Source organism: Genypterus blacodes, unplaced genomic scaffold (assembly GCF_046128005.1).
Source record: "Genypterus blacodes isolate CSIRO-AG114 ecotype Tasmania unplaced genomic scaffold, CSIRO-AGI_Gbla_v1 ptg000012l_1, whole genome shotgun sequence".
NCBI lineage: Eukaryota > Metazoa > Chordata > Actinopteri > Ophidiiformes > Ophidiidae > Genypterus > Genypterus blacodes.
The window spans coordinates 2,071,538-2,099,267 of NW_027466826.1; the positions used below are offsets into that span (position 1 = coordinate 2,071,538).

Consider the following 27,730-nt stretch of genomic DNA (forward strand, 5'->3'; position numbering starts at 1 on the left):
AATATTTTTCCACTTTATTAAATGTCAACTGAACCTCTAAACACTGATATCAGTTGGAAATGGATGAGGTGGATTTTACCACTTCACTAAGCAGAGTGAATTTGAATTTATAATGAAGTCACTTACATACTTTTCATATTTGAGATACAGTATATTAAACCAGCTCATGTGCAGCAAATAAATCATTTAATAGAATGAATTAAACATGATTTACTGAGGCTTTTGTGTTGCAAATGTCACTTCGGAGGTCTCAGCGATGACTTTCAGGGGCAAAAATCTAGTTTATGGAGAAATACTAGCACACACAGTTATATTATGAATATATAAATCACTGAGAAATTGTTGCCAAGCAGAATGGTTTGGCTGCAAATACATAATCTAATCAAATTGAAATGGTTTTGCTGTATTCCCGTGTGTAATTTGGATGTTTGGCTCACTCAGATAACCTACAGCCATGTGGATAATAGCTTCCATTGTAAATTAATTTCAGCTATATTCACTAATAGTATACAGATTACAACTTTCCCTCTCTTAAATGTCAATGACAGCATGTTCTCCGTCTCTTGAGACATTTCCAGTGCCTGTCCAACCTGCCTGTCCATTTTTTGTGTAGTATTTTTGTCCCTCTTATACTTCCCAGTGTTTAAAACACTCAGATATGCCTTATGTAATATTAAGGACATTTTATTAATAGCTTCTAATAATAGCTTGCCTAATTTTATCCAGCCCGAAGTAAGTCATTGCCTCTGTCACCAGCACTAAACCTTGATTTTTGATACCTGAATATGTAATAAATAATTTTTAACCAAATTTAATGCCAGAGTGATGATTAGTATAGACATTTTACACGCCTAAATGTGCTTTGTTATTGAAACATAAAAACAGCGTTAAAGAACAAATGAACAAACTGCTAAGCTGCAAATTATCTTGTCAAAAATGTTTCTAAATACATCATTTACACTGACATCTTCTAGAAAAGTAATACATTCCAAGATGAGGCTCTACATGCATGCAGAGATGGACTCCTACATGTGAACTTTGTCTTCATGCGATCTGCTGCGTGTTTCATTGATTCATTTCTTCTTTCATTGTGTGACTGGAATAAACATGAATAGCATGAACGTTTTAATCAGAAGGCCTCAGGTTTAGTTCAGCCACAGGAGGTCTCCACCACACAGAATATCACGTTTCATCTCTGAAGCCTGAAACATGATCTGAGGGACAGTAAGACTGAAGACGCTGCAGTTTGGGTTGCCATTTCCTTTAATTCAATTGATCTGGATTTACAAAGCCTGCTGTTTAAATGCACATCCCCCAAATATTAACACCAGTCATGAATACATCTGCACTTTGTCAACATATCCACACCCTATTGAGAATTATGTGCAGGGTAGCACCCAGAAGTCAATGAAGAGGCAATAATTCATATAATAGTTTTTTCGGTTCTCTCTGTTATAGTTAGAAACAAATCCATGCAATATTCTAGCTGTGAATGTTTATACTTCTTATTTCAGATTTGGCACCATCCTTAAGATGAGGTCAGTGAAAGCACCCTGAGGTCAGTCTCAGGTTTTAAGATAGTAAATGAGCAGAATGCAATCGTGTTAATGACCAGTCCAGAAAATGAATCTTATTCCGAAAGCAAAGGCGATTCAAGTACCGAGAGGAGATTTCGTTGAATACTACAGAAGAGATGATGCAGAAAACCTGAACCACCAGAGGGATCATATCATGTAAACCGACCCTTACCATTGTTTTTAAAAAATACTCAGATAGTATCAATAATTGCATGATTTATAAATGTTTTTTCCTAAGTATCATACAAGCTTATTAGCACTACACGTCATGTAGCTGTCAGTGCTGTGCAACAAATATTTAATAATACTACTGATAACAATATTAATAATGATCATAACAATTCATTGTAAAAATTAGCAAATGCTATTTAACTACCATGTAAAGGAAAAAGTTGGACAGTGTGCTTTTCTTCATAAACAAAGGAACGAAAAGGCCGTGGGACAGTGTGAGGTTACACCGCTCGCACAGAAATTGGCACTGTAACATACTGTACACTCTAAAAGGATGACAGTCCCTTGGAAACGAAGGAGGCTGTCGAAAGGAGCAGAGAAACATGCAGGCCTCTGGGTTGGCATTAATGTCAAAGGCCGTGCCATTCACTCTAGGACAGGCAAAAAGAATCAGGCTCAGGAAACATGCCCAGAAAAACCAATGAGGGCCGTAAGAAACATATTCACATCAGCGACGGCGGGATTAAATCAAAAGTGTGACTGATTTGGAGTGGATAGAAAGAATAGAAACCGTAAATCAAACAGAATAGAATAGTCAGAATGCATTACAGTGTGGAGGACCTGGAAAGCAGGCAGCATTCATTAATAATTTTGGACTATAGGGGTGTTTGCACAGTGATAATCCTGAAGGTACAGCTTACTGTTGCAATATTAGCTCTGCTGCTTTCATTGAACACGTGTTTGTGTATTCCAGAGGTGCAGTGCAGCGCGTCGCCCTGCTCTTGTTAGGAGTGTTTTCCAATGTGAGATAAAGCTTAATTTTGTCTGAGCTCTAATTTAAATCTACTGATTGCACCACTACAAAGTCTGGGCTAATTAATAATTGAAATAGAATCGACGAGTGAGGGAAGTGTCAGGTTTCATGCCACCTTCAGCAAAATAGGCCTAAAAATAGAGAAACCTGTACGCTGATTATAGCAAAAACAAAAGAACTCAAACTCAATCTATGCCGAAGATGAAAACTCTTTACAGCTGTTCAGCTCGAGAAGAGGGGACAAAATGTTTAAAAAACTAGAAAACGCTGGGCAATTTTCTGTTTCCTGAGGCATGTAAGATCTAGCACAATAAAGAAAAAACATCTCTCATCTCATTAAGCACTGAGCAAGGCTGTTCTCTAATAACAAAGCAATAACAAACCTATTTAACAAGACACGATACGCTCACTGGGTTGCCAGTTTGGTTGCTGACTCCCCCAAAACCTTCAGCCACCAGGACAGAGCTGACCAACAACAGTGTCCACCTGGCAAAACTCAACTCAACGCCTATAGCCAGTAGCTTCAGGTGTGGTGAAGACAGAGAAGTCAGGCAACGTCATGCCTGCACCGTACAGATCTACCACTAGGTCATCAGAGGATGGTGCAGAAGAACTTCTTCTCCCGGAAAGGGTTCTCAGAGGCGGGGACGGGCACGATGAGGGGGTCCTCACGTATGTGGGCGTCACAGTACGCCATCAGGTCGGCGGCGGCTTTGGACACCTGTTGTGCAGAGAGGAGAGACAAGGACACACACACAGGTGGTTAGACACAATCGAGACCAAATGGTTAACTTCATTGGCTATTAATGAATAAGAATTAAAGCCTGAATAGGTGCAGAATTCAATGTGAAAATCAGCAAAATTGGAGACATTGTGTTTTTTAACCAGAAAGAAACTCAGAAATTCGGAGCAATATTTAGAGCAACCACGGTGTGCGTGTTCTGATTCGTCCATGCCTGTCACCTCAGCATCAGGCCAATGTGTGACAGCGCGTCAAGATGAATGACAAGTGTCAAGGTGGGATCTTGACCATACTGCCTCTTTTCAATGTCAACCCCCCATTCTACATGTTAGAGGTTGTGAATGTGAGGGGGAGGGTGGATATCGAGGGCCAAGGAGCAGCTGGATCTGAGGGACAAGGAGGCCTCGGGGGTCCATGCGGAGGGCAGAAGCATCTGATCTCCTGCTGCCATGTCACTCGCAGAAGAATGCAACTCACAGATTCCCTCACACTGTATAGGCTTTAGTTTTAAAAGTGTTTTTTTCCGTTATTATGATATAGATCTCTGTAATGCAGAATTCGGATGGGTCAATAGCAGTTGCACTTACCACTTCAGTGCAATTTCCAAGTTGTGAAATTGGTATTTCCAGCACCATTTGAACGTAGCATTATAGCTTTGGAGTGGACCGGGGGGCGATATGAAACAATACGGGACAGCTGACAGCTCTGGACGCTCATTCTCCTGCAGCGAGATGAATAAGTATCGCCTCATTCATTTACCTGTGGCGGTACTTATTCATATCGCTCCTCTCCTGAGCCGCGCCCCCCTGGGCAAAACTTTAAATCGTCATAATTTCCACAAGGTGACAGTGTTTTAAAGATTCCCCTCACGTGTTTATACATTAGGAAACATTAGAAATAGTTGCACACAAGGCTCTTTCTGTAAGTGATAGTTTTCGTTTGGAAATGTGTGTGTTTTGATACAGTGACTGCGGACTTTGCACACTGAGCCACAGGTAGTCTTGGGTACTGTCTCTTTAAGGACTCCTCCTAAAAAAGCCTGCTTGCTCTGTTCCGATTGGCCAGCTGTGTCAGGCCTGTTGGCTAAGCACTTACAAATCTTGTCCTTAGACATGTGATACATGATGATGTCAACATGTTACTGAAGTAAAGGACAGATTCAAAACAAATTAATTAGTCTTTTAATGCAGATCCTATGGGCGTGTCTTTCGGGATACATTTCCTTAGACATGCTCATCCCAATATGTCATTAAAACTGCACATTTTAAGGATGCAGAATGTTGCCCTGTAAAAGCCGGCACCCTGTACTTTTCTGACAACAACCTCAATTTGCATTTTCAAATGGAGGCAGCTGTGATGAGTGAACAGAAGAGTCAACCCACCAGCTTATTTTACTCCCAAACTAAACAAAAGAAAGCAGTATTACTATGCATGGTTACCTCTTTGCTCTGTGCTCTAATTGGTTCCCCTTTTCTGGCTAATGTGTCTCACCAAGTAATGCTTTTGCAATTCCACAGTGACTAATAAAAGTCTAAATAGTTACAGATTCTTTCACGCTTTGCAATGATAATACTTTGGGCTTATTTTCTTGTCAATTTTATTTTCCGGTCCTGGTTTATGTGATTGGAAATGGATATACTATATCACTTCAATGTTTTAATCAGAATATGCCATTTGACTATGGAATCCTATTTATTCTCCATGTTTACATCTTACTCAGATTTTTGCTTTTGATTTAATCCCAGGCAAATCGCATTTGTTAAAATCCAAATTGTCTCTGGCAATCTATCAATAAATCTCACCTCTTAACTTATTTTGGAAAATCCTTGCTTTGTGAATGGAAATCCTCAATCTACACAAAGAATCAGAGTTGGCGTGTTTAACTTGACCCTTGTTTCCATGGCTGCTGAAAGGAACTGGAGCCAAAACCAGAACTTTTTAAATGGGAAAGCAGCGTGTGTGTGTAACTACGGAGACCTCTAGTCTCAAACAATGTGTCCACGCATGTCCACATATGTCCACACATGCATACAATACACTGATACTTATATTTAGGAGTTATATATCCAAGCATTACCTTTGGCACAATACTCTTCGTTTAGAAACACAAACCTAATATCGTGAATGTTAAATTATTGAAGTTGCAGTTTTATCCAACATCCGTTCCCCCTGTGTGAGAAGAACCGGAGAGAATAACTGGTGCATGAGACCAGAAAATGAAAAATAAAGGTTACAAGAACAGATCCAGTGACTGAGCAGAGTGGGAGTGCCCACAAAGCCTTCTGCCTAATTATTCATGTAATCAAAGTAAAGGTAGTAATTATATCATTGCGTGCGTGCAAGTGCAGAACACGCTTCCAGAGAAGAACAAAAGCCCCACCGGAGCCTAGCGGTACTGCACAGGGCGTCATTAGAGCCCAGACTGGCTGTAATTACACCACAGCCCCATGATGGCAGGAGAGTCCTTCTAATTAGCACAGATCACATTCCTTTGGCTGATTGAGCAATTAATGAGAAGGTGGTGATCCCTCAATCGGCAGCACAGAGAAGACCGCCTGTCGCTCATGCGGACCCTCCCTCGTCAGATCCTTTAATTAGATTTAAAGGATCGCCACATGGAGCCGACTCTCAGCTCCTCTCCCCCCCTCGTATCTGTGCTTTAATTTACAGCCATGTTCTGCTTCAGTGGCTCCTGCTTTTTTCCGCTGCTCGAGCTGCGAGCGACCACCCGAGCCTCTTCTGGGGGCCCCCGGATGAAATATTATTTGGAGCATCTGATGTGCCAAGTGGTTATTAAAGCACAGCTGCTTCCATATCAATCATGCAGCAACAGCCTATAAAAGAACAGAGTCGTGAAATCGCGCTACAACAAAAGCTGTTATTGTTTACGAGACGGACAAGCAGAAGTAACAGGCCCACTCTCACATCTGTGGGTGTCAGGGATATTTTTTCTTCCAGATTTGGAGAAATATTTATAACTGTTCAAAGCCCAATGTACGAGCTTTTCATTCTTAATAAATCCAGTACACCTACAAACTCAGATTGGAGTAGTTTCAGATTTTAAATTCTATGTATTTGTCTACATTTAGGCTCCTTAAAAATCCTCAATGCTTGCAATGTTTTCACAGGACAATAAAGACAATATGATGTCGCTTGATATACTATAACACTGACTGAGATGATATGAGGTCATTGTGAAACAGACTCTTGACTGTTCACTTTATTAGGAACAGGATAGTGCATCTTACAGGCAGGAGTTGTTACGGCTCACGTTTCAGTTGCCTACATTCACATTCAGCAGATTCAGAGCAACATTAACAGCCCACTGGAGCCATTTGATGTCCAAATTGATTTATTTAGATCCGACACTTTGTAGAGTTTTCATCATAATCTTATTTGGGTGTTTTTGATATCTTGTGCACCATTGAGTTACAGTTTAGGGGGTCAGAGGTCAAGATGTCTGCAGAGGATACAGGTGATGCAGATGAGGAAATGAAATCAGAATCTCAAATTGTCAGATACAGAACTCAAGTTGATATGTGGAACCTTTCTTCTGCCATGATTAAAATATGTTAAGTGTAAAAAAGAATTAGCTAAATATAAAAACGCAAACTTCTTCTTCTAAAAATGTTGACTTGTAGGTTTAATCCAAGTTCCTCCTCACACAAAACTGTGTGTGTGTGTGTGTGTGTGTGTGTGTGTGTGTGTGTGTGTGTGTGTGTGTGTGTGTGTGTGTGTGTGTGTGTGTGTGTGTGTGTGTGTTTTTGTGTGTGTGGCAGGCATCCAGGCCCAGGCTGTAACATTGAGCGATCCAGCCCCGGGCTCTAGGGCAATCATTCCCCGAGCACATGAGGAGCGTGCTGAATGAGATGAGGACGCTGCTCTCCCGGGCGCACAAGAAGAAGTCGTTCATGACTTTGGGAAGAGGCCACGACTTCACACAACATCACGTGAAGCAATTATGTAAAACAAAAAAAACCTTATCTGGGCCAAATGTTGCTTCAAACTAATGGAAGTAATACCGAAATCTAAATCAATACTTAACCATTACATGACACTTTTTTAAGCCTGCGTAAAGACCTGACATTGATCACAGCTCCATAAAGCACATAGGCACTTACATACAGTTAATATTAACTCAAGGGGGGGTATCACTGTATGATTTCACAATAAAAGTCTGGAATTCATTAGAGGACGAGAGAACACTCGGCCATTTACCCACTCTGATTCTCTCGCTGCATGCAGGGATCCATCCACACACAGATCGATGAGCTCATAATGTGCTGAGACGACAAAAAAAAGCCAGATTTTATTTATAGACGATTCCTCTCTTGACTCGTATGTTTCAAATATCGCAGGTTTATCCTGTGACATGAATAATTAGGTTACATTCATAATTGATGATTTTATTTTGTTCAGGCATTAAAGGGGAAACAGCCCATCGTGTTCGTATCGCCAGTTTACGGAACACTAAGCAGAACCCGATTTCTGTGCTTTGCTCAAATGTGAAATAAATATTTGATTTGGAGCTCAAGAGTCATCATGCACACACGCACGCACGCACGCACGCACACGCACACACACATACACACACACACACACACACACACACAACCCTAGGAAAAGATGGTGCTCCCCCACGTGTGAAGTCACAGCGCCTCACTGTTGTGTTTCCTACTATTCTGTTTTTTCCGAGTGAGACTTGTGAACGCTTCTCTCACCCATCTGCCACACATTTGTCATTCTGGAGTTTTACCCCAATTTAGACATGATGACGTCTACATCTTATAAATAAATATTTTTCATTACGGCAGCAATCAAGCAGTCAGTCACATCCGATGAGTCGCATATTCTAAACCAACTCACACAACTCTGTAACTGGGTAACTGCATCAGGCTTTGATTCAGATTTTTTGATTTTCATCAAACACACAACCCGGATTAAGTGATCGATAAGGTCAATTGGGCAAACATGTACTTATTACAGGAAGACCACACATGCACACACACACACATACAGGTGCAAGTGTTCCGACCTTTATCCTGTCCATGCAGGCCTCCATCTTCAGCTGCTCCACAGCTTTCCTGGCTTGGGAGATGCTGGCTGTGCTGTTGTTGGCGATGCCGTCCTTCATGGTGCTCCTGTCCTGTCCAGCAGAAGCACAAAGAGACACACAAAAATCAGAGGGGGTGTGGGGGGGCGACAAGTCGGAGGACACAGGCACAGCAAGTCTCACGTCTCGCCAACAAGTCCTCTACGTCACAAGAGACTCAGAGCTGTCCAATCTCAGCAGGAAGTCAGTAAACCTTACATTAAATCAACATGGAAGCAGCACCTGCCGCCTCCTCTTCCAAGAGGTCTCGTTCACTTCTGCAGCATCTGGTCTACAGAAGCCATTAGTGATCTTTTGAAGCCAGCGGTGGCCATCGGTTTGTCAGATCTGTCACATAATATAAGATATCACCAATCACAGCTCGTTGCTTGAATGTTATTAACAGTGACACGCTGTGGGGAGTGTCAAACATCACACACACACACACACACACACACACACACACACACACACACACACACACACACACACACACACACTGCTGCTCTCACTACACTACACCCTTACAGCAGAAGAGCAGCCAGGGCTCAAATTTGCTTAAAAGCACTTCAGCAGACTCTGCATTCGTATTGCCTCATTTACTTCCACTGATTAGAACTCTCAGCCTTGCCATAAGGGATTCAAACCAGCAGCTATCGAACAACCAGCTGCCCAATAAAAAAAACCATCTGACGGAGCAGATCTGTCCCAACACTTCTACACTCTGCAACTTTCTCCTCAGGTTATTGATCTGAACCATTCAATCAGTTGCATTAGCAATGAATCCAAATCTCAGGCCACTGGACTCCTGCACTCCTCAAACGTCCCACTTTGGTCCACATCTACAGCCTTACAGGAGAGAAATGATGCTGATGTGCCTGATCAGAGCTGTGCACGCTGTTATGATCATGTGCACCAGAATAGAAACCATTTTATTGAGGCAGAGAGCTCAATAATCAATGCATATTTGTTTATTTATTTCATCCCCATCGCATGAAGCCATTCCCAAACGTGTTTAGATTTGGGATTTGAAAGGAAATGGTTTACAAATGGGCGAAATGAATGCTCCGTGGGTTAAAAAGCCAATTTATAGCATCTCTAATCCCACTTTAGCAGCTCCGGGATCAGGCCTTTTCCACACAGGTCCCCCACCCCTCCTCCCGCCCCCCCTTTCGATTCATCCAGACCTAGGTTTTGAGCTCTACCGCGGTCTCACGGCGCTTTATCCGAATGTACCGATGCTAATTTCCGATGCAGATCTGTCACCCATCTCGGTGTGGGTTTCACGTCTGTGACCGTGCGCCAGCTGCGGCCCTAGTTGGAGCGGAAAGCGGCAAAGCGGCAAAGCATCACACGGCCTCACAAACGAAAAGGAATAAGACGAGGAAAATCACCAAACCTTCGCTGTATCTGTCGGTTATATGAGCTGATTTATTTAGGATACCGACGCCGACTTACCTGAAATGTGCCAACGCGTTTCCAATTTGCAGGATTCCGGGGTCTGACTCCACCCAACAGGAAAAAATGATCTGTCAAATCTGAGATGATAAGAGGAAATCCCAGCCGCGTTTCCGAGGTGAATCCTTTCGCGTTTTTAATTGCGTTTCGCCGCTCAGTGTGCGTCGTGCGCCTCACGCATACTCCGTGTGGGAAGATGAAATCCAAGCTGGTGCGGGTCTTGGCGAGCACCGCGGCGGTGGACTTGGAGAGATGTTACGCATGCAGCAGGGGGGGAAACCTCAGTGTGACGACGAGATGAAGACTCTGTCGGACAGGGGAGCGCTTCTCCATCTGAGGACCAGGAGCTGGCTGCTGCTGCTACTGTTGGAACACGGCACACGAGCTTCTGCGGCTGCCCCTGAACGCACCACGTCGGCTTTGATGGGAGAAACGGAGGCTTTCAATTTGCGGTTATTGCCTCAGAAAGCAGCCGATCTACAGGCTTCCCCGGTTCATTTTACATCAGCTTTGACATCACCGGGTCCCCCCGTAGCAACTGATAGGCCTCATCCATAACAACACGCATCTTCACCCGAACCCCGATTAAACACGTTGATAACACAAAACACAAGAGTGACAATAACGAGTATTAAGGTTAATTGATCAGGTATGTGACTCCCCCTCCCCCCCAACAAGTGATCGATTTCATCATTTGTGCAACATCACCAGCACCCCCTCCGCCCATCACTACAGAGTGAATACACACACACACACAGAGGAAACAAACACAGAACGAGTGCCATGTGATTTCTTCAAATATTTATATATATATTTATACTATACTCATCACTTGGTTTGTCCATACATACACACATACAAAAAAGGAAAAAAAAGGAAACATAAACACGACAATCTCGCAGCGTTCATACTCGATGCCAAACTGCAACAAATCAAACTCATATATATATATAAGCGACCTAAGAGGACGATCTTAAATTATGCATAGCTTAAGATACAAACAGAAAAACAAACATGTCACAAAAAAACATCTCCCATCTTTGCTGCTTCTTCTTGCCTCAGACATAAACTCATACAATCTGGTACGTTTGTGAATGCTCAGGAGAGAAAGGCAGAGGAAGGCTGCAACACAACAGGGAAATGTATGTTGACACACACACACACACACACAGTAAACACGTCCAGGGGAATCCAACAGTGACATCGTGGCCTCTACAGACCCCGAGCACAGGTTCAGTTCAGGAGGATACAGACAAGGGCAATCAAACAAAAAGGAATGATGTCATTGATATCAGAACGATTCCCTTTCTTGTAAACGTTTGCAAAGGCAAAACCCCAAAAGTTTGAAACGTAAAGGTGGCGTTTTGCTGCTGCGACGGCCACAAAGGCAAAGCGATTTTGTTTCACACTTGTGGTTTTCTACCTTTTTGGGGAAACAGAATGTATTGCGTGGAATCTGCGTCCTCTATTGCTCTGTGGGTTAGATTATTATTAAGTTATAGCTCAGTTCAGAAACACACAAATCCAAACCGCAGATCCGTGGCTGTTTTGGGTCGGTGGTCCAAACAAATGGAGGAAAAAAAAAGTGCTTCGACTTCCATTTCACACAAAATAACAAGACAAGAAAAACAGAAAGTGCAGGAGATTGAATGGGAATGCGACGAATGTTTAACTGCGAGTCACCGTAGGGTTAGAGTTAAGACCGCTTGAAAAAGGGACTGCTGACACTTTCCCAAGGATTCATCAGTGATCATGTAGTGTAGAAGCCTTTGAAACAGAAACACAATGAATCCCAGTTCAGCTGTAAACATCATCAGTGAGACAGAATCTGCTCTAACCCTGACTTTGATCCACATATTCTTCAACCCACCTTTTGTAATGCTGTTCAGGTACTAAACATCTCGTGTCAATCAACGAGGGAAGGGGGCCGTGTTTTTGCTTCCCCTGGGAATATCGCTTTAGGAGAACACGGCATCTAATGCTGCTGCGTGCGTTGTCACCGCTTTCTCGGTATTTTGGTGAGATTTCTGCTGTAGTGAAAGATTCTAGTGCATTTGAGGGACAGGCGAGACCGTCAGACAAAAAAGGAAGCGACGGCGAAGGAGCACAGGTGAGCCTCCACAGTGCTTCTAATAAAAACACAAGCATCAATACTTCATCATGAAAAAGAAAGTGAATTTGTGGACAGGCCTTCATAAAGGAGAGATCATGACAGGAGGAGCCACATTCACATACAAGCTCAGCACCATTCAAGCATGCAAGAGCAGAGACAGAACAGGCAACACACAAGAAACAAACCTAGCAATCCCCACATTCCTCCACTAGCCCTCACACACACACAGAGTGATCCGGGGTCACGAGAGCTTCGTGTTGAGATTTGAGCGGAGCAGACAGCCCAGCAGAGTGGCGTCTCACTCCCACAGAGCAGGACGTCTCCGGGTGAGAGACAGGAGGACGAGAGCTCGCCGGCAGCCTCTGCGGCGTCAGCGGGACGTGCTCGCTTAACTCTTGCAGCAATTTATTGGACGACCGGTTGGAGGACGCACCCATGTGCCGTGGAGGTGAGAGAGACCGTGGAGGTCCTCGCACTTTGGTTCCGGATCAGCCAGACAGTAGCAGCTTACCAGTAAAATCAACATCGGAAACAAACTCAAGCAAGAATCTCTGCACAAAATACTGAGGATTCCATAGCAGGGAAACAAACAAAAAACAAAACAATAAAGAACAATCAAAACAAACACGCTTCCAGAAATGCAATTTGCATAAAGTGTCTGTTGCAGCCTCAGCTGAAGTCCTCAACCAGTGCCCCCAAACATTCTAATTCAGTATGTCTATAAATATATATACATTGTAATACTATTTTCATAATAATTCCTATATGCTGGGAGTGGCTGCAGTAGTTTGCTCAGGTGGAGATGGATTTTGGATTAAAGTCTGGATGGTCCAAGCAGATGTGGGGTCCAGCCATGCTGATTCTCCCAGTAGGCGGGGGGAGGCGGGGGTCTGTGTTGGCGAGCCCCGTGAGAAGAGAGAGCTGATGAGTCGTAAACACACACTGTCAGCCTGCAGCGTAGCTGCTTAAGAAAGAGTAGAACATGGGGAGCTTCATGCGCTGCTGGTCCCGCCGACACCAGGCCATCACTGTGCCCTCGCTGTTGGCTGTGTACAGGTGGTGGCCGTCACACGAGTACGTCAGGCTGAGGCGCACAGACACAAAGATCAGCAACGGAGAGAGCCAAACATTACACACACATTTCACATACACAACACGACTGGATCTTTACCAAGTAGTGTCACTGTGGTGGAAAATGGCACTAAGTGGAAAGCAAAGAGCAGCATGAATGCGGCAGAGTTAAGATGACATCATACCTGATGATGGGTCTGCTGGACTTGGGGAAGGTGATCTCTCGCACTGGTTTTAAATCCCAGGTGCTCCACAGCCTGAACGTTCCATGAAAAAAAAATGTTTTAATGAAAAATTCTATGTTTTAGGATGAAATGTGTAACCCTTTGTGAACAGACTCGTCCTTACCTGACCACGCCGTTCTCCAAACCCCCGGCGATGACGTTGACCGACACACCCTCAGGCTGGTTGGAGAAAGCCACGGAGCAGATGATCTCTCTGCAGTGGACGTGCCCGATCAGATCGCCGTTTACAGTCCACAGTCTCAGGTCGCTGCCTCCGCCCACTTTATTCAAACGAGCAGACAGGGCAGGGATGAGTCACTCGCTCGCCTCGATGACCATGAGGAGTGATATGATAAAACACTGAGCTGAAGTCCTCACCTGAGTCACAAACTGTTGCGATGTCACCTGTGGTCTCGCTGGCAGAAACTGCTGTCACCGGGCTTTTGTGGCCTGTGAGGCTTTGAACATAACACAGCCTGAAGGACACACAGAGCACACACTCTGGATCTGGCAATGGCATCACTTTGAATTTGTTTTCTCAGCACGCATACAGAAAGCAGACATCACAGTGACATAATTTAAACTATTGTCAATATATAGATACATACAGTATACCGTGTGTAACATCTCACACAGTCTGACCTGTTTAGATCCCAGAGGATGCAGGTCCCGTCTGTGCTGACGCTAATGAGGACGCTGTAGGGTTTGCAGACAAACAGGCTGGTCACCTCTCCTGTGTGTCCGTACAGGTGAACCTGAGCCTCCACCTCCATTTCTAAGGGCTAAAGAGCAACAATATCTCATGAATTCATATTTCTGCAAGCCAGAAACAGGCAGGAAGATAAAAGTATGGCGTGGCACATGTGTTTCTCTGTTGCACGGCACATCCTAGTGGGAGTTGCTCTAACCAAAGCTGTTAGATGAACCCGTTTTAAGAGGTACCCCGGTTTGAAGCAGAAGGGGCTGCTTAACATATCCCCGCTTAAATTCCATTAATCGGTCCCTTAAAACGAGGAACTGAACGGTACAAATCAATCGCTATCCACACTCCCTTCAGAGAAGAAAACCTGGACGACTGATGGATGCCGATGAAAGTCTAAAAGCCTCTCTGATGATTGAACTCCCTGACCCATAATTCCACTTGTAGGCTCGGTGTAAATGTGTTTCAAGGGCGACCGAGATGTGCCGGGATAAAGCCGAGCATGGGAGCACGGTGAGGCTGGTTAAAGAGGGGAGGAGGAGGAGGAGGAGGAGGAGGAAGAGCGGTGATGGTGGTGGGGGTGGGGGGGTAATGGAATGTGGGCGGATGGGTGCAGATTTGGAGGCGGAAGGTTTCATGGGGGGGTGGTGGGGGGGGGGGGAGGTTGTTGTCATGGAAACTCACTGTGGTAGTGGTGAAGCGGTTACTGTAGGCGGTGATGACTCCACACTTGCTCCCGGTAAAGAGCTGGCAGCCATCGGGCACCCAGGCACAGCTGGTCACCTGTGAGAGGGGGGGAGGGGGGGGGGGAGAGAGAGAGAGAGCGAGAGAGAGAGAGAGAGAGAGAGAGAGAGAGAGAGAGAGAGATGATCACATAGGGGGAAATAGCTGAATGCTAGTGAGAGACACTAAATGGGAGATTTGTTATTCCCGTCTACTAGATGGCGCTTTTTGGAAAATTGTTTCCTAAATGTGTGAGTGTTTGCCCCCATTGCCGGCGTAGTCCGCCCAGTGTCAGTAGGAGTTCAAACTGCGGTCACCTGGTGCAGTTGTGAACACTGGATGAAGTTGATAGGAGGCTCGCTCTGTTTGCTCTTCAGCCGCAAAATGTTGTCTGCGTAGCCCCAGCTCAAGATGGCCGACCACTGGATGTCTGTGCTGTGCATGCTGCGCACGCCTACGGGGGGAGACGGTAGCAAGGTTAGTGGCGTGAGATGGATGCTGGGAAATACTCAAGGTCGCTTTTATGACTGACAGGTTGGTTCCTTCCTTACCTTGCTCCTTGCTGTAGATCATCATGAGGCAGAATTTGCGTGACAGGCCGCAGATGGCGCGCGTGGGCAGAGCCAGCAGAGAGCCGAACCTCTCCCCGTGGGGCTGACTGAAGCACACCACCGGGTCCGGAGCGCTGGGGGACCCAACGTATTCACCCCACTTTAGACCTTTGATCCAAGGCAGTGGGCTCTGGGGTGGAGGGGAAGAGGAAATTGTCAGCTGGAGAGCGCACAGTGTGGAAGCGACGCGACGTCACAGGAGCAGCAGGTGCGGTTAAGCGAGCGTGAGAGGTTGACTCAAAAGCAAAAAAGGCTTTGGGTTCATTTCCCCCAGGAGTGCTCCACTAAAGCCCCATTACAGATTCATGAGATGCATCTGTGTACAGGTACGAATCATAACTCTGCTGGTAATGCATACAGTATTTGTTCCGTCCCATTTAAACTGATCAAGAACATAATTATAATTCCATAAATATCATTAACCGCCACAGTGCAGATTACCGGGCAGATGATCTCCTTCGCCTGCTCTCTGGATTCTCTGAAGGCGAGCTGAACCAGGAGACCCATGGCCGCCGGTAGCTCCCCCTCCATCAGGAGTTTGGGTCCTGCTCTGCTGATGTGGGAGCCGTTGAACAGCTGCCTGGGTGTCTGTCCGTATGTTTTGATCATCGTCTCCAGGGCCCGTCGCTGCACGGGGTCTTCTACAGCCGAGACGTCCATACCAAAGTACGTCTGCGGAAAGGAGACATGAAAGCTAACCTCAGAAACAGGGGCTGGCAGGCAAAGAGTTTCATTTAATAATTGTTTTTGTGAAGGACGAGTAATCAGGTGGTGATTTACAGCTGGGTGGAAGACGTTGATGGCCTGGACAGCAGCTTTGCCTTTCTGTTTAAGCCCGAACACCAGGTCGATCCACTGGCAAAGCATCTGGGAGACTTGCTCCGACTCCAGCGCCTGCCGGTGGATCAGGATGAAAAGACGCGGGTCGTTGCGGGCCCAGGGGGGCAGATTGACGTGATTTACCCTCTCGCCATTCTGCCGAACCCCAAAATCAAAGCCTGTTGCAAAGAATGAATAAGATGGTGTGAGATTGTCGACACATAGAAGGTAGAATGGCAGATTAAATAAAAGAACACGAATAAAACTTTATTTTTCTAATAATTTCCTACCCTCTCTGTTGACCAGGAATTCTGGGAGGTAGAAAAACTCGGGAATGAGCTCTTTCACATCCGTCATGGACTCGTAGGAGGATAGGCGCCACGTTGTGTTCATGGAGTGAAACGTCCGGTCCGGGATATCAAAGCTCTGGTCTAATTAACGACGGAGACAATCTAATTATACATTCATCACGCTGATTGAAAAAGATCCTCTTTCATGATCTTAGACATCAGGAGCGCCGAATACATTAACAATCACATAAAACGATGGGATACTTCAGAGGATCACTAGAGAGAGACGGATGAAAAAATATAATTATCAAGAAAAGAGGAACATGAGGGGACGCGCGTCAGGAACTGATCAGAGACAAATAAGTATAAAAGCAAAACAAGCTTTCATGGCTAAATATGTTCCAGCGCTCGGCACTTAACACTAATTGACAATGTGCTCCGTCCTGCTCTGCTCTGTTTCTAGTGAAGGTTCACCGGTCTCTCACCCTGGTAGGCGAGGAACATCTTGGTGAAGGGAGGCATCCGGACCAGGAAGTGCAGCACGGTGCCGCTGTTGGAGTAGTGCGAGCCGTAGTGGTACGGCTGGACGGGAGGCATGGGGTCGTCCTCGCGGATGCCCTTCTTGTACTCTTCCTCCAGGTACTGCACAGGGAAATACAAACAGAGACACACAACATTAATATCAATCAGATGAATAAAGTCACACAAATGAAATCCTGCCAAAGGGACAACAGGCCTTACCTTGTAATTGTCTACATATCGATCTTCTTTCTCCTTTGACTGGACTGCAATGGGTTTGTTCAAGTTCCTGTATGACAACAAAATGTAAACAAAGGTGTGACGGATGAAGATATTCTCCAGTGAAAAAGGCAACAAAGCTTGATTTAATACACACAGCAGCTTTGAGAGCATTGGCCTCAATGGCAGAGGAGGAATAAATTATCTTTACAGTGTTTATGACTCATCTTCATGACAATATACACTCTAATTTTCCCATTAAATATCCTTTTCCATGCATAACACATGATGTAACCACACCAGCAGCTATCCAATCCGTAGAGACGCTATCCGACACTGACCTATAGATGCCTGGGTCCTGCAGGTCCAGGGTCTCGCTGATGTAGTCTCGCAAGATGAAAGGGAACACAGGATACTGCATGAGGTCATTAAAGGAGCGGCCGGCGTGCTTGTTGAGATGTGTGAGGTACTCGAAGTTGGAGATCTGCCCTGAGCTCCATAGCTGTGTGAGCGCTGTGATGTTCCCGTGCTCCAGTAGGTTGGGCAGGTCCGAAGTCAGGATGTTGTGGTAGACGTCGTCGCGGAACTACACAGACACACATTCATTTGTTACAAACCGGAGACATTTGTGACAGATGTTTGTGCAGGCCTGTTTATTACTGAGGTGACTGTATTACTGTAAATCCTTTCATATATTATTATTTTCAGTATTATCAGTAGACTCCAGCATCGCTCATCTGACTGTACTGCATTTCCTCAAGCTGTGATACAAAAGCAGTACTGGTCATCACCACTAGGAGGATTTTCCCCCACAGGTGCTTTGATTCAAGCAACCTTCTGTTCACATTCCGGCTGATCTCGGTTCGATCCTTTGCCTCACCTTGGTGTTGTCGAAAGCCAACAGCAGAGTCCTGCCGTTGGAGAGGAATATTTCCACAGCGTTGTCCCTCAGCTGCCACCAGCGCTTGTGGACCTCTTTTATTTCCTCGTACGTCCAGGAGAACGAAGGAGCCTCGGTCTCACCGTGAAGGCTCTGTCCAGAAATATAAACAGAGATGTGGATGTGTGACGGTGAGCACACATGCAGGCTCATCCCTCTGGCGGGAAGAAACTGGATCGGTGCTCTGGTTTTACCTGGTTGTCGTGATCAGCAGCATTGTCCTCCACAAAGTACATCCCAGACTTTCCTGTGACACAGCACAAATGAGTAAGAGTCAGTGTACTCAGCTATGATAAACAAGAGCATCCCTCAGTGAATTACTTGTTTGTGAGCTGTTTATGAGAGACGATGGCAGTATTCTCTTGTGCCTGAGAGAACACATTTCTCTCTGTGTCTTGTGACCGGCTTTATAAAGAGTACACTATATTATGCATGGAGCAGCTGTGAGCGGTGGTCAGTATCTTACCAAGAAGTAGCTCCCCCGCTGTCTCTCTGGAAGGGGCAACGCTAACGCATCGTCTGGTGAACCTGAGGACAGAAAGACATCGCTGAATAAATCCTTTATACCCTTCAGCGTGGCAAAGTAGATTAGTCACTTATGTGCTCTCAGCTTATCCTGGTTCCCTATGAGGAATTTGATGTTACTTGGCTTACAGGCGAGCAGACAGGAGAGGAAGGAAATTATACCTGATGGGCTCGCTAGTGGCCTTGTCTTTCACAGTGGATGAGAATGAGGAGTGAGTCTTATCCTCAAACAGGAAGGACAACGGAGGCTTCATGGTATCTGAGCAGTTAGAGGGACACAATAAAAACACTGAACCAAACGTACGGAAGTATCAGACGGCAACTATTGCTATATTGCTCAAAGGTTTCTTCACCTTCAGCCTTGCGTCTGTCCTTCAGCAGGTATTTGTTCGGGATAGTGAGGTAGCATCGCTGCAGCCGCCGTCGCTCCCGGTTGGGCCCTTCAGTGGGGTCCAGCTGCCAGGACGTCGGGTAGGACGTCTGATCGTACCACACCGCACTGAAACACATTACAGCACGCTCAAACCAAATGTTTACTCGCAACTGGGCATTAAACTGAAACCACATTGGAGATTTATGACTTTCAGCTATAGTGCTTAGACACACAACATTCCAACACTGACTGAGACTTGACTCAACTCTTTGAGCTGGGGTTTTTTGGCCATACAACGTAGCAAATACAGAAACAAATGTCATGCTCACCGGTCGTGTGTGAGTTGCTGCACCAGCTCCTGCCAGTGTCGGCTGGCGCTCAGGTCGATCTTGTACAAGCCGCGGATGTGTTGGATGACTTTCTTTCTCTCCATGCCTTGCCGCAGAGACACGTTCTGAGTGATGTCCGCCGCTATTTTGGAGATGTCTTTGGACTTGCCATCTAGTCTCTGGATGAGGCTGTGAAGGAAGGAATAAGAAACAGTTGCTCAGTCGCTGCCACCGTTTTCTTGCACTGATCGTAAATGCACGGCAAAAGGCTCCGCTCACTTCCTCTGTGTGTTGGCCATTTTCTTCTCCCAAGCCACTTTGCTTGTTTTCTCTTCTGCTTCATACTTAGATTTTTCCTGTAGGAATAAAATTCATATCAAACCAATTTCTCCACACACATTACTTATGGCAACTGGGCTCGTAACCTGGGTAGACACAGTTTGTATTTGTACAAGTCTCTGTTAGTTAGAAGCTATAGAAACCCACCAATGAACACTAATGTTTCATACTGGTAAAGTGGTAAACATGTAAACTAGGCTAGACTTAGAATGTTTAGACATTGTCTCTGTTCCCTTACTTCTTTAATGGCCTTGAGCAGATCTTGCTTGTGTGGAGCACTGGGTGGGATGCAGCGGTGGCCACAAAGTTTGAGTGAGGTCATGAACACGCCGACAGCAGACTGCTCCTCTTTGGTGAGGCTCTCCTTATGGTCATGCAGCATTTCGTACAGGTACAGCGACAACTTTGGTCCATGCTGAGCGAGAAATAATACAACAATAGAAATGTAATTAGTGTCCCAAACAAGCCAGGGATAAGTAACAAGGTGGTCAAACGCCAAGTAAAGCGTATTTCTGTCAAACGATACAAATTGCAACTATTCATAAATAAAAATGGTGTAATATTCCAAATAAATGCATTTGAAGGGTTACAGTTGTCTGTGAGCACTGTTTAAGAATTAGAGATCTAGCTATGAATGCACAGTACTGAGGCACTTCCTTAGCATTCACCTCTAGCCCCGGGCTGAGACTCTCCCTGAGGATATCCAAGTGTTTAGGATCAAACACAAACTCCAGTGCCTCCTTCCTCTCAGACAACGGCAGTGCGGGGCTGAGTGTGTGCACCAGCAGACGGCCAATTTGGATCCGGAAAGTGTCCCGGCATGACCATAGGATCCTGCGCCACTGCTGATGTGGAGCACCTCCCCGACCTGTGCTGCCCTGTGGAAACACCAACAACGGTTATTTGTCTCCCAGTGTAACACTATGACTAGTTATTGACATTGCTAGGATTATACAAAGTTCAAGAAAAAGCTTAATTTTTGAGAACTGTTCAATGCATTTGGTCATACCAAGCTTAGTTTGATTCCCTCCATCATGAGTTTGAGGACGTCTTTTTGGAAGCTCTTCTTGCTTGCAGGTGGGAGGGTGAAGAGTGTAGGTGAGTGTGGGGTAGAGGCGCATCCACTTTCATCCTGTGGATGATCACAAGGATCTGGTGTGGTAATCTGTTGATCCGGCGAATCAGGAATATTCAGTAGGTCAAATAAATCCTGGCTCACATCTGAAACAAGACACAGACCAAGAATCAGGAAACAAATCCTCTTTGTGCTCCTGTAAGAATGAAAGCGAACGATTAGATGTGTGATAAAAGTATTGTTGCTTGCCGTGGTAAATGAGTCTGTTGACTGCCAGGACCACGAGCCTCTGCAGCCGTTGGACGAACTCCGTCTCACTGGCGCGGATGGGGTTTTCCTGGCTCATCCTTCTCTGCATCATCTGGTTGAGTTCGTCACTGGCTACAGAGCGCATCCGCATGAGGAGAGAGTCAGTCTGGGCCAGAGAGAACCGCCGCCGGCCTACGCACACATTATGATTGTTGTGAGTTGTGAATGTTTCTTTTGTTTTTCTATTGCATATAATGGCTACATATGACGGTGTACCAAGTATATGCACATATATGCACATATGCTTGGGTTTCAGAGTTCAGAGTAAGGTTATGCTAATATAAAATACATAATTGAAGATTTAGAAGATTATAAAGATTCACTGATCATAACACCATCTGTGCAGAAATGCTTATGGTTTAGTTAAGCATTCGTACAGACACATGCACACACAAAGGCACCAGTAGGGCACAAGGGTACTGGGCACATTAAATCCCTGATTAAGAACCAGGGAAAGGGTCAGTTCACGGCAAAACCTGGAAACATGTCCCCTGGATAGGGAGTATGTTCTCCACTGTGGACCACTGTCCTTGCTACCTGTGTCTGAGTGGAGCAGGTAGGATGGCGCTCCAGTAGGGGAGGGGAGGGGGGAATCCTGAGACAGGAAGCTGAAAGGGGGGGAGAGGGGGATCTGGCCATACGAGCAGTAGTGCTGTCTGGGAATGCGAGGGATAATGGAGTCTTTCATGGCAATGGAACCTTCAAATGTGGATGGGAAAGGATCAAGACAGTCAGGTGAGAAGATGGTGACGCAATGCTTGGAGTAGAAAACAGGACTGACTGGATCTCTACCGTTGTTTGTTTTGTTTTTTAAACGCTCACCTGCGATGCTCTTGCGTTTCTGATAGATGGCGTGATGTGGAGAGCTTGGCGCATTCACTGAGCTGCTCAACTTCTGAGGCTCCTGATTGGCTGTGGTCTTTATGAACTCTATTGCCGACTGAAGCACACGGAACTGCAAAGCCACTGCCATCTCTAGAAAATGGAAGACATGTAATGAGTCCAATGCTACTTCTGAGAGTGACAATTAGAGTAATAATATAACACAGATAGATTAGTAAAATTATGAACAACTAAAAATAAAAGGTGTCAAGATTAATTCCAAGCATGTTGCAGCAGTATTTCGATCCAGGCATGCAATCATAGCCCACTGCTTTCCATAAAAGGCAGTTTGTACCCTGTGTGCGTCGCATTTTGCTGGTCTGCATGAAACCAAGCAAGGTAATGAGGTCTTCGATGATGCGGAAGTACTGGGACCCCGAAGAGCTGCAGGAGTGGATGGTCACGGCTACCAACAGCTGCTGGATGTCACACACCAGCAGCTTGTAGTCATTCAGGGGAATACTGAAAGAGGGAGGACAAGAAAAGACAACACAAATATTGAGCACAGGAAGAGAGTTCTGCCAAATCGTTGAACAGTGACGAATAATCAGGAATGACTGAATTCTGAAGGGTTGATAAGACAAAACCCAAGAACTATAATCATGACTAATTCTCTCTCCTGGCAGCCGTACCCATTCTCCATGCCATTGAGGGTGGAGAGGGTGTTAAAGAGCACGTAGAGGAGTCCATGGTCCAGCAGGATGTCTGCCAGCTTGGGGCAGGCGTTGAGGAGCTGCAGCAACATGCACAGGATGTTGTGTAACAGAGAGTTCTCATAGAGGGAGTTTTCAATAAGACCCAACACTGGAATGATACAGCGCTTCCTGAAGGGTGAGATGTTTTCCATTTCCTCCAGGTCCATACTATAAACAGAGGGAATAAATGAAATAATTCAAGTCATTGTGAGTCGCATAAAAGTAAATAAACAAGCAAAACATTTTGTTACACATCAAATTTATTCTATCGTATGCATGACACTACAACAAAAGTAAACTCACTCTTCCTCCAGGCCCACCGGGCGTCCAAATAACATTTCCAGGAAGCATTCGAGGAGCCCCTGGCTGCCCTGATGAATGTACAGCTGGTTGGCTAGTAGAGAGAAGCCATGGTTCTTCAGGAACTTCTCCTTCTGCTCCTTAAGGGCCCTGCTGAAATAGGCATCTAGCAACTGGGAGAAAAGAGCAGAATCATACGTCTGCAACTACGGTACACTATCCTGCACTTGGCAGTAGAACAAGTGTTTAAATCAGTCTTATAGCTCGGCAGATAATGCTGACCCACTGAATCATGCTGCTTTTCTGCTTATCTCCATTCCTAATTTACTTTTATATCCTCTATTGAGCAAGTACATTTTTTATGATTTACTTTTTTGAATTAAACTCTGCTATTACTTAAACTCTGCTATTATTATTGAAAGGTCACCAATACATTGTTAGGGCATTGCACTGCTTTATGGTGATGAGTGGGGACAGTTCAACAATATCACTCTGAGACCCATTACAGATAACACAGAACCAACCTTCATGACCCCTTGCTGAATGAGAGGTGAGGAGTGGTTGACCAGGACAATGAGAGCTTCTGGCTGGATGAGCTTGTCCATCACCTCCTCAAGCATGAGATCAGGCAGCAGCAGCAACACACCCCTCAGAAGGTCGTAGAGACCGCAGCATATCAGCACCAGGCAGTCTTCTGTGCAGGACCTGAAAAACAATTTATTGCTTCATTACTGAGGCCAAATTAACCCTCAACCAAACTGCCATTTTAAGCGATGGATGTATCCTATTTAAAGTACAAAATGTGGAATTTGTATGTCTTCCATCCAGAGAAGAGGATAATGCACCATCGGTATTGTCTCATGGTGCCACTTTTTTCTGCAATTGTAAACAAGTTGTCTGTGTACCATGTGCAGATGTGTGGAGAGAGACTGTTAAAGTATTTTCATAATTAGCCCCACTACAACTCTCAAACTGATAAGGTTCTAAATGTTGAGGCACTCTAAAAATTCCATTACTTGCCTACAAATGTGTGCCATATAATCACAGTAAGTTTTTCAAATCACTGTGTTTTTATTATCACTCTGCATTGCTTGAAAAGATTAGAAAACTGTTAACATGTCAATTTGAATACCACATAGTAGTGATCCAACTTTAGAGTGTCTACAATACAAAACCTGTAGTACAAGTAAACCGTGTACACTTAAGTAGAGTACCTGTCATTGGACTCTGTCTTGCTGTGGGTCCTTTCATAGCCAGGAGAGTAGGTGTAGCTCTCCCAGTCTTCAGGCATAGAGCCTCGGTCAGCTGCACTGGGCCAGCGGCCAACGGCTAAAGAGCCATTAGGAGCTGGAAAAGCCAGGCCCAGACTGGCCAGGTTGCTGTGGCTCCTCTGGAAAGACTGGATGCCTTTGAGGCTGTCGGGGCGGCGAGGAGCCTCATCACTGGCCCAGTCAAATCTGTCCTCAGACTCTGCAACCCCCACGCTGCCCTCTGCTAGGCTGTCCACCTCCGCTGCCTCATCCCGCTCCTCCTCGACACTGATGGAGGGGGTGCGCTGGGATCCTACCTCACCCCCTTCCCTGGAGTCACAGATGGTCTTTGCTGATTCGCAACTGCTAAGGAGCTGCTCGTCACATCCGCCCCTCTTGAGTGTTTCTGTGCTACCCAAAGCCTGCTGAGTGGTGAGGGAAACCCCATCGCTTTCACCTGCCTCACTCGAGCTACCGTGTCCAAGTCGAGGTGTAAGCAACGGAGAGGAGTATGGGGATGGTGCCAAGCTTGGTGGGCGTAAAGACTGATCATCACCTCCATGTTCAGGAGAAGCAGTGTGGAGGTGGCCTGCAAAAGAGAATAAATGATTTGTCAATTGCTGCACTTTAAACTTAAAATGGTTACGGGTGGTATTTTAATACAAGTGCACTGCTGTGAGCTGCTTTTTTTCTGGCCAAGTGGCATTTTCCTGAAGCACAATCAGGTTTTTTCCATTTTCCTGCAACCATTCGGTATTTTAGTGACTTGTGTGGTATGAAAGTGGCAAAGACAATCCAGTACTGCGCTTGTGATCTTGAGTTTTGTTGAGTTTTATTCCCCCGAAGATCAAAATTTAATAGCCACATAGTAGCCACATGGCTGAGATGAAAACCACTGTACTGGCAGTATAATATGTCCTGAACCAATGTGCCCCAACAAAGTAAGCAGACGAGCAGAAGAGAAAAGGACCTAAACTGAACCCTTGAGGAACTCCACCAGAGACGAAGTCCGGAGAGGAGGCAGACACTCCATAAAACAAAAAGGTAAACTCCAAGCAGTCACACAGGAGAGGAAGCAGTTCATTAAAATATAACGAGTCACAGTTTCCAAAGCTGAGCTACGACTGAGGAGGATTAGTCAGTCTGAGTCAGAGGCAAAGTCATAAAAGCAGGTCCAGAAGTGTGTTTTGTCTGTACTGACTTTGTCCCACAACAACTGAAAAAAGATTTAGCAGCGTGAATGCTAGTGTACCAACTCTACCTTCAGAGGGCGCATCAGTAAAGACAGTAGGGGAGAGGGACACCACAGAGCTGTTGGCAGACTTCCCCCCACTGTTGGAGCGTCTCAGGTACAAAATGGACTGGACCTTCTCCTGGTACAGCCTTCCATCTGACAAACGTAGATCAAAAGAAGCTGTTGAGTTAAATTGTGACTATTCGCAAGCGTGCCGTTTGCAATTGCTGTGCTCCCTCACCTATATGAAGAGAGAAGTAGAAGCTGGATGGAGTGTGGCAGACGTAGGTGTTGGTAGGTGGGTGAACAGCTAGCAGGAAATTATAGATGAGTCTGAGCAGGTCCAGGTCTGGAGGAGACCCGAGGACTTCCTGGATGATTTTGACGAATGATAAACAGACTTCCTGTGGGATGGCAGTGAGATGCTCGTCCCGATGCTCCTTAAGAAACACACAATGCTGTCAGTTATGGTAATCGCTTCTGGAAAAGAGGAAAGGCACTGTGACAGCTGATTTGTTACAGCCGCCTACCTGCAACACTTGGCATGTAAGCAGGAAGCGATGCACGACTTGGGCCTTGAGGAATTGACGGATGTTGAAGACCTGATGAGGGTGGTGAACCCTGATGAGGATCTCTAAGGCAGCGAGCAGGGTTTCCCACACTCCACACTGACACAAACACATAAACAAAGATGTCGGATGGGTGCACAGATGGTTTGATTGGAGAGTCATTCTTCAGTCAGGCACAATTCTGTTGCTGAGCAAATCCACAATGAAGAACATAACACAGCATTTTGCTCTTGCAGGGTATCAATCTTTAAAACACCTCATTAGACGAGCTGATGGTTTGAGGTTTCTGGCCTTCACCAGGAATGGTAATATATTCAGACCTAGGAATAAATTGCAAATGTGCAGAATTTGCTGCTGCCATTCTCAGTTTTTTACTCTTTGGGACAAAATTAGCAGATACAACAGTAACATTTCTTCTCATGTCTGTGTGCTAATTTATCTTCAAGCCTGACAGGAAACAAAGAATGATTATGCCTAATATATTCAATTTAGACTGCTTAATTTATCCCCTTTGTAATTTAAGCTCCTTCTTGATTTTCAACAGCTTTACAGCTCTACATTTTATTTTCTGACAGACTCACTGTGTTTACCTCTGCCTTGGCCCAGATCTTCCAGTCCAGAAGGACCTCTGAGAGTAGCCTGATGTCCTGCACCACAGCATTAGACTCGGTATCCAATCGGAACTGACCGTCCTCCCCCAGGGTTAGGATGGGCCCACTGCAACACCCATCCAGCAGAGTCTGGACATACAACATGGCTACATTAGAAATACAGTACTGTGCTTTCTAAACAAACACACACGTAAGCAGATCATCTGTATCACTCCAAAGAAACCCTTACGTCAGATCCTAAAAAAGAAGAAAATCAATATATTCTCCATGAAGTTTTATGGAGTACTCCTCATTCCCTAAAACCAATGCCATTTAGTCCCTTCACTCCCTGTCTATTGATCAGGGAGTCATTTATGGCCAACTTTACTGCAGTGGTAATAAATCTTGCAGACCTTTGGGACTCTGGCAGACTGAGCTATGAGAGAAGGAGAGAAGTTTGCAGTCTTGTAAATAGCTGCATTATTAATCTGCCTGACAACAAAATCAATTACGGCCCAATAAAATGTTGCTTGACCAAATGTGCATGAATGTTTAAGCAAAAGTATTTTGAAATCAGGGTTCTAAAAAAAAGTGTACCTGCTGTGCCTTTAATTGGGGATTGTTCTCTCGCACAATGTTGGAGCATGACCAGTTATACAATATGCATGTACTCCAGTGCAGTCTGATACAGCAGCCCTGTTAGGGTTAATGATGTTCAGGTTGGATACTTTGTCAGAGTGACGTCAATTCCCCACTATGGTAAATTTAGAAGCTGTAACAAATGGTGTTGTTGTATTGGTCTGCATTATATTGATTAAGATGTTTCTAATGTTTTTGTTTGTACCCGCGACCAGGCTGTTTGTAACAACTCAAACTATAACGGAGTCCACTACTGAAATTATCACAGAGTAGATACATTGAGTGTCAACACAAATATTAAACATTACAAGCTTCCCAAAAGGATTGAATTGTATTAGATAGTCCAGGCTAATAAAGCAGCCACTGAGTGTTTTAATAATTCTAATAAGCTCAGTTTGTTGCTTTATATGAGAGTGTGGAGGCCCAAAGCGACATAGGTAACCAGAGGAGCTGTGCGACTGTGTTTCATCAAGTCAGACAGAGTCCAATTCAGGGCACGGTCATCACAGAGCTCGATTACGGACACAGCCAGAGGGTC

At 45.2% G+C, this 27,730-nt stretch overlaps 2 protein-coding genes across 4 annotated transcripts in view; both read right to left on the minus strand.

The window, feature by feature from the left end:
- Positions 1-3,154: 3,154 nt before the first annotated feature.
- gng4 (G protein subunit gamma 4) lies at positions 3,155-8,441 on the minus strand. Its single transcript, XM_076162378.1, has 2 exons — positions 8,340-8,441; positions 3,155-3,283 (listed from the first exon to the last, which is right to left on the minus strand). The coding sequence occupies exons 1-2, from the start codon at positions 8,436-8,438 to the stop codon at positions 3,155-3,157; spliced, it is 228 nt and encodes a 75-aa protein (XP_076018493.1). The 5' UTR covers positions 8,439-8,441.
- Positions 8,442-11,232: 2,791 nt separating this feature from the next.
- Positions 11,233-27,730, minus strand: part of lyst (lysosomal trafficking regulator) — a 46,461-nt gene continuing 29,963 nt past the window's right edge. Inside the window, exons 20-54 of one of the 3 annotated variants that reach the window (XM_076162367.1) lie at positions 26,554-26,703; positions 25,925-26,062; positions 25,636-25,834; positions 25,422-25,550; positions 24,125-24,749; positions 23,435-23,615; positions 22,914-23,083; positions 22,548-22,778; positions 22,211-22,377; positions 21,856-22,008; positions 20,974-21,165; positions 20,659-20,870; positions 20,318-20,527; positions 19,888-20,064; positions 19,590-19,666; positions 19,311-19,499; positions 18,962-19,107; positions 18,771-18,867; positions 18,550-18,611; positions 18,278-18,330; positions 18,024-18,176; positions 17,485-17,729; positions 17,147-17,213; positions 16,891-17,047; positions 16,406-16,546; positions 16,077-16,294; positions 15,738-15,968; positions 15,237-15,426; positions 15,003-15,139; positions 14,647-14,745; positions 13,905-14,044; positions 13,641-13,738; positions 13,387-13,543; positions 13,224-13,295; positions 11,233-13,051 (exon numbers count right to left, since the gene is read on the minus strand). In XM_076162367.1, the coding sequence (XP_076018482.1) occupies positions 12,913-13,051; positions 13,224-13,295; positions 13,387-13,543; positions 13,641-13,738; positions 13,905-14,044; positions 14,647-14,745; positions 15,003-15,139; positions 15,237-15,426; positions 15,738-15,968; positions 16,077-16,294; positions 16,406-16,546; positions 16,891-17,047; positions 17,147-17,213; positions 17,485-17,729; positions 18,024-18,176; positions 18,278-18,330; positions 18,550-18,611; positions 18,771-18,867; positions 18,962-19,107; positions 19,311-19,499; positions 19,590-19,666; positions 19,888-20,064; positions 20,318-20,527; positions 20,659-20,870; positions 20,974-21,165; positions 21,856-22,008; positions 22,211-22,377; positions 22,548-22,778; positions 22,914-23,083; positions 23,435-23,615; positions 24,125-24,749; positions 25,422-25,550; positions 25,636-25,834; positions 25,925-26,062; positions 26,554-26,703 (5,802 nt within the window). In that variant the 3' untranslated portion in view covers positions 11,233-12,912. Of the gene's footprint in view, positions 13,052-13,223; positions 13,296-13,386; positions 13,544-13,640; positions 13,739-13,904; positions 14,045-14,646; positions 14,746-15,002; positions 15,140-15,236; positions 15,427-15,737; positions 15,969-16,076; positions 16,295-16,405; positions 16,547-16,890; positions 17,048-17,146; positions 17,214-17,484; positions 17,730-18,023; positions 18,177-18,277; positions 18,331-18,549; positions 18,612-18,770; positions 18,868-18,961; positions 19,108-19,310; positions 19,500-19,589; positions 19,667-19,887; positions 20,065-20,317; positions 20,528-20,658; positions 20,871-20,973; positions 21,166-21,855; positions 22,009-22,210; positions 22,378-22,547; positions 22,779-22,913; positions 23,084-23,434; positions 23,616-24,124; positions 24,750-25,421; positions 25,551-25,635; positions 25,835-25,924; positions 26,063-26,544; positions 26,704-27,730 lie in introns of all 3 variants that reach the window. The other 2 variants (XM_076162359.1, XM_076162351.1) reach the window with 2 other exon arrangements.

Coding starts and splice junctions, on each gene's coding strand:
- gng4 (XM_076162378.1), bottom strand. CDS start 8,438: ATGAAGGACGGCATCGCCAACAACAGCACAGCCAGCATCTCCCAAGCC. Junction 3,284..8,339: donor CCTGCATGGACAGGATAAAG/GTCGGAACACTT, acceptor TCTGCACAACAG/GTGTCCAAAGCCGCCGCCGA.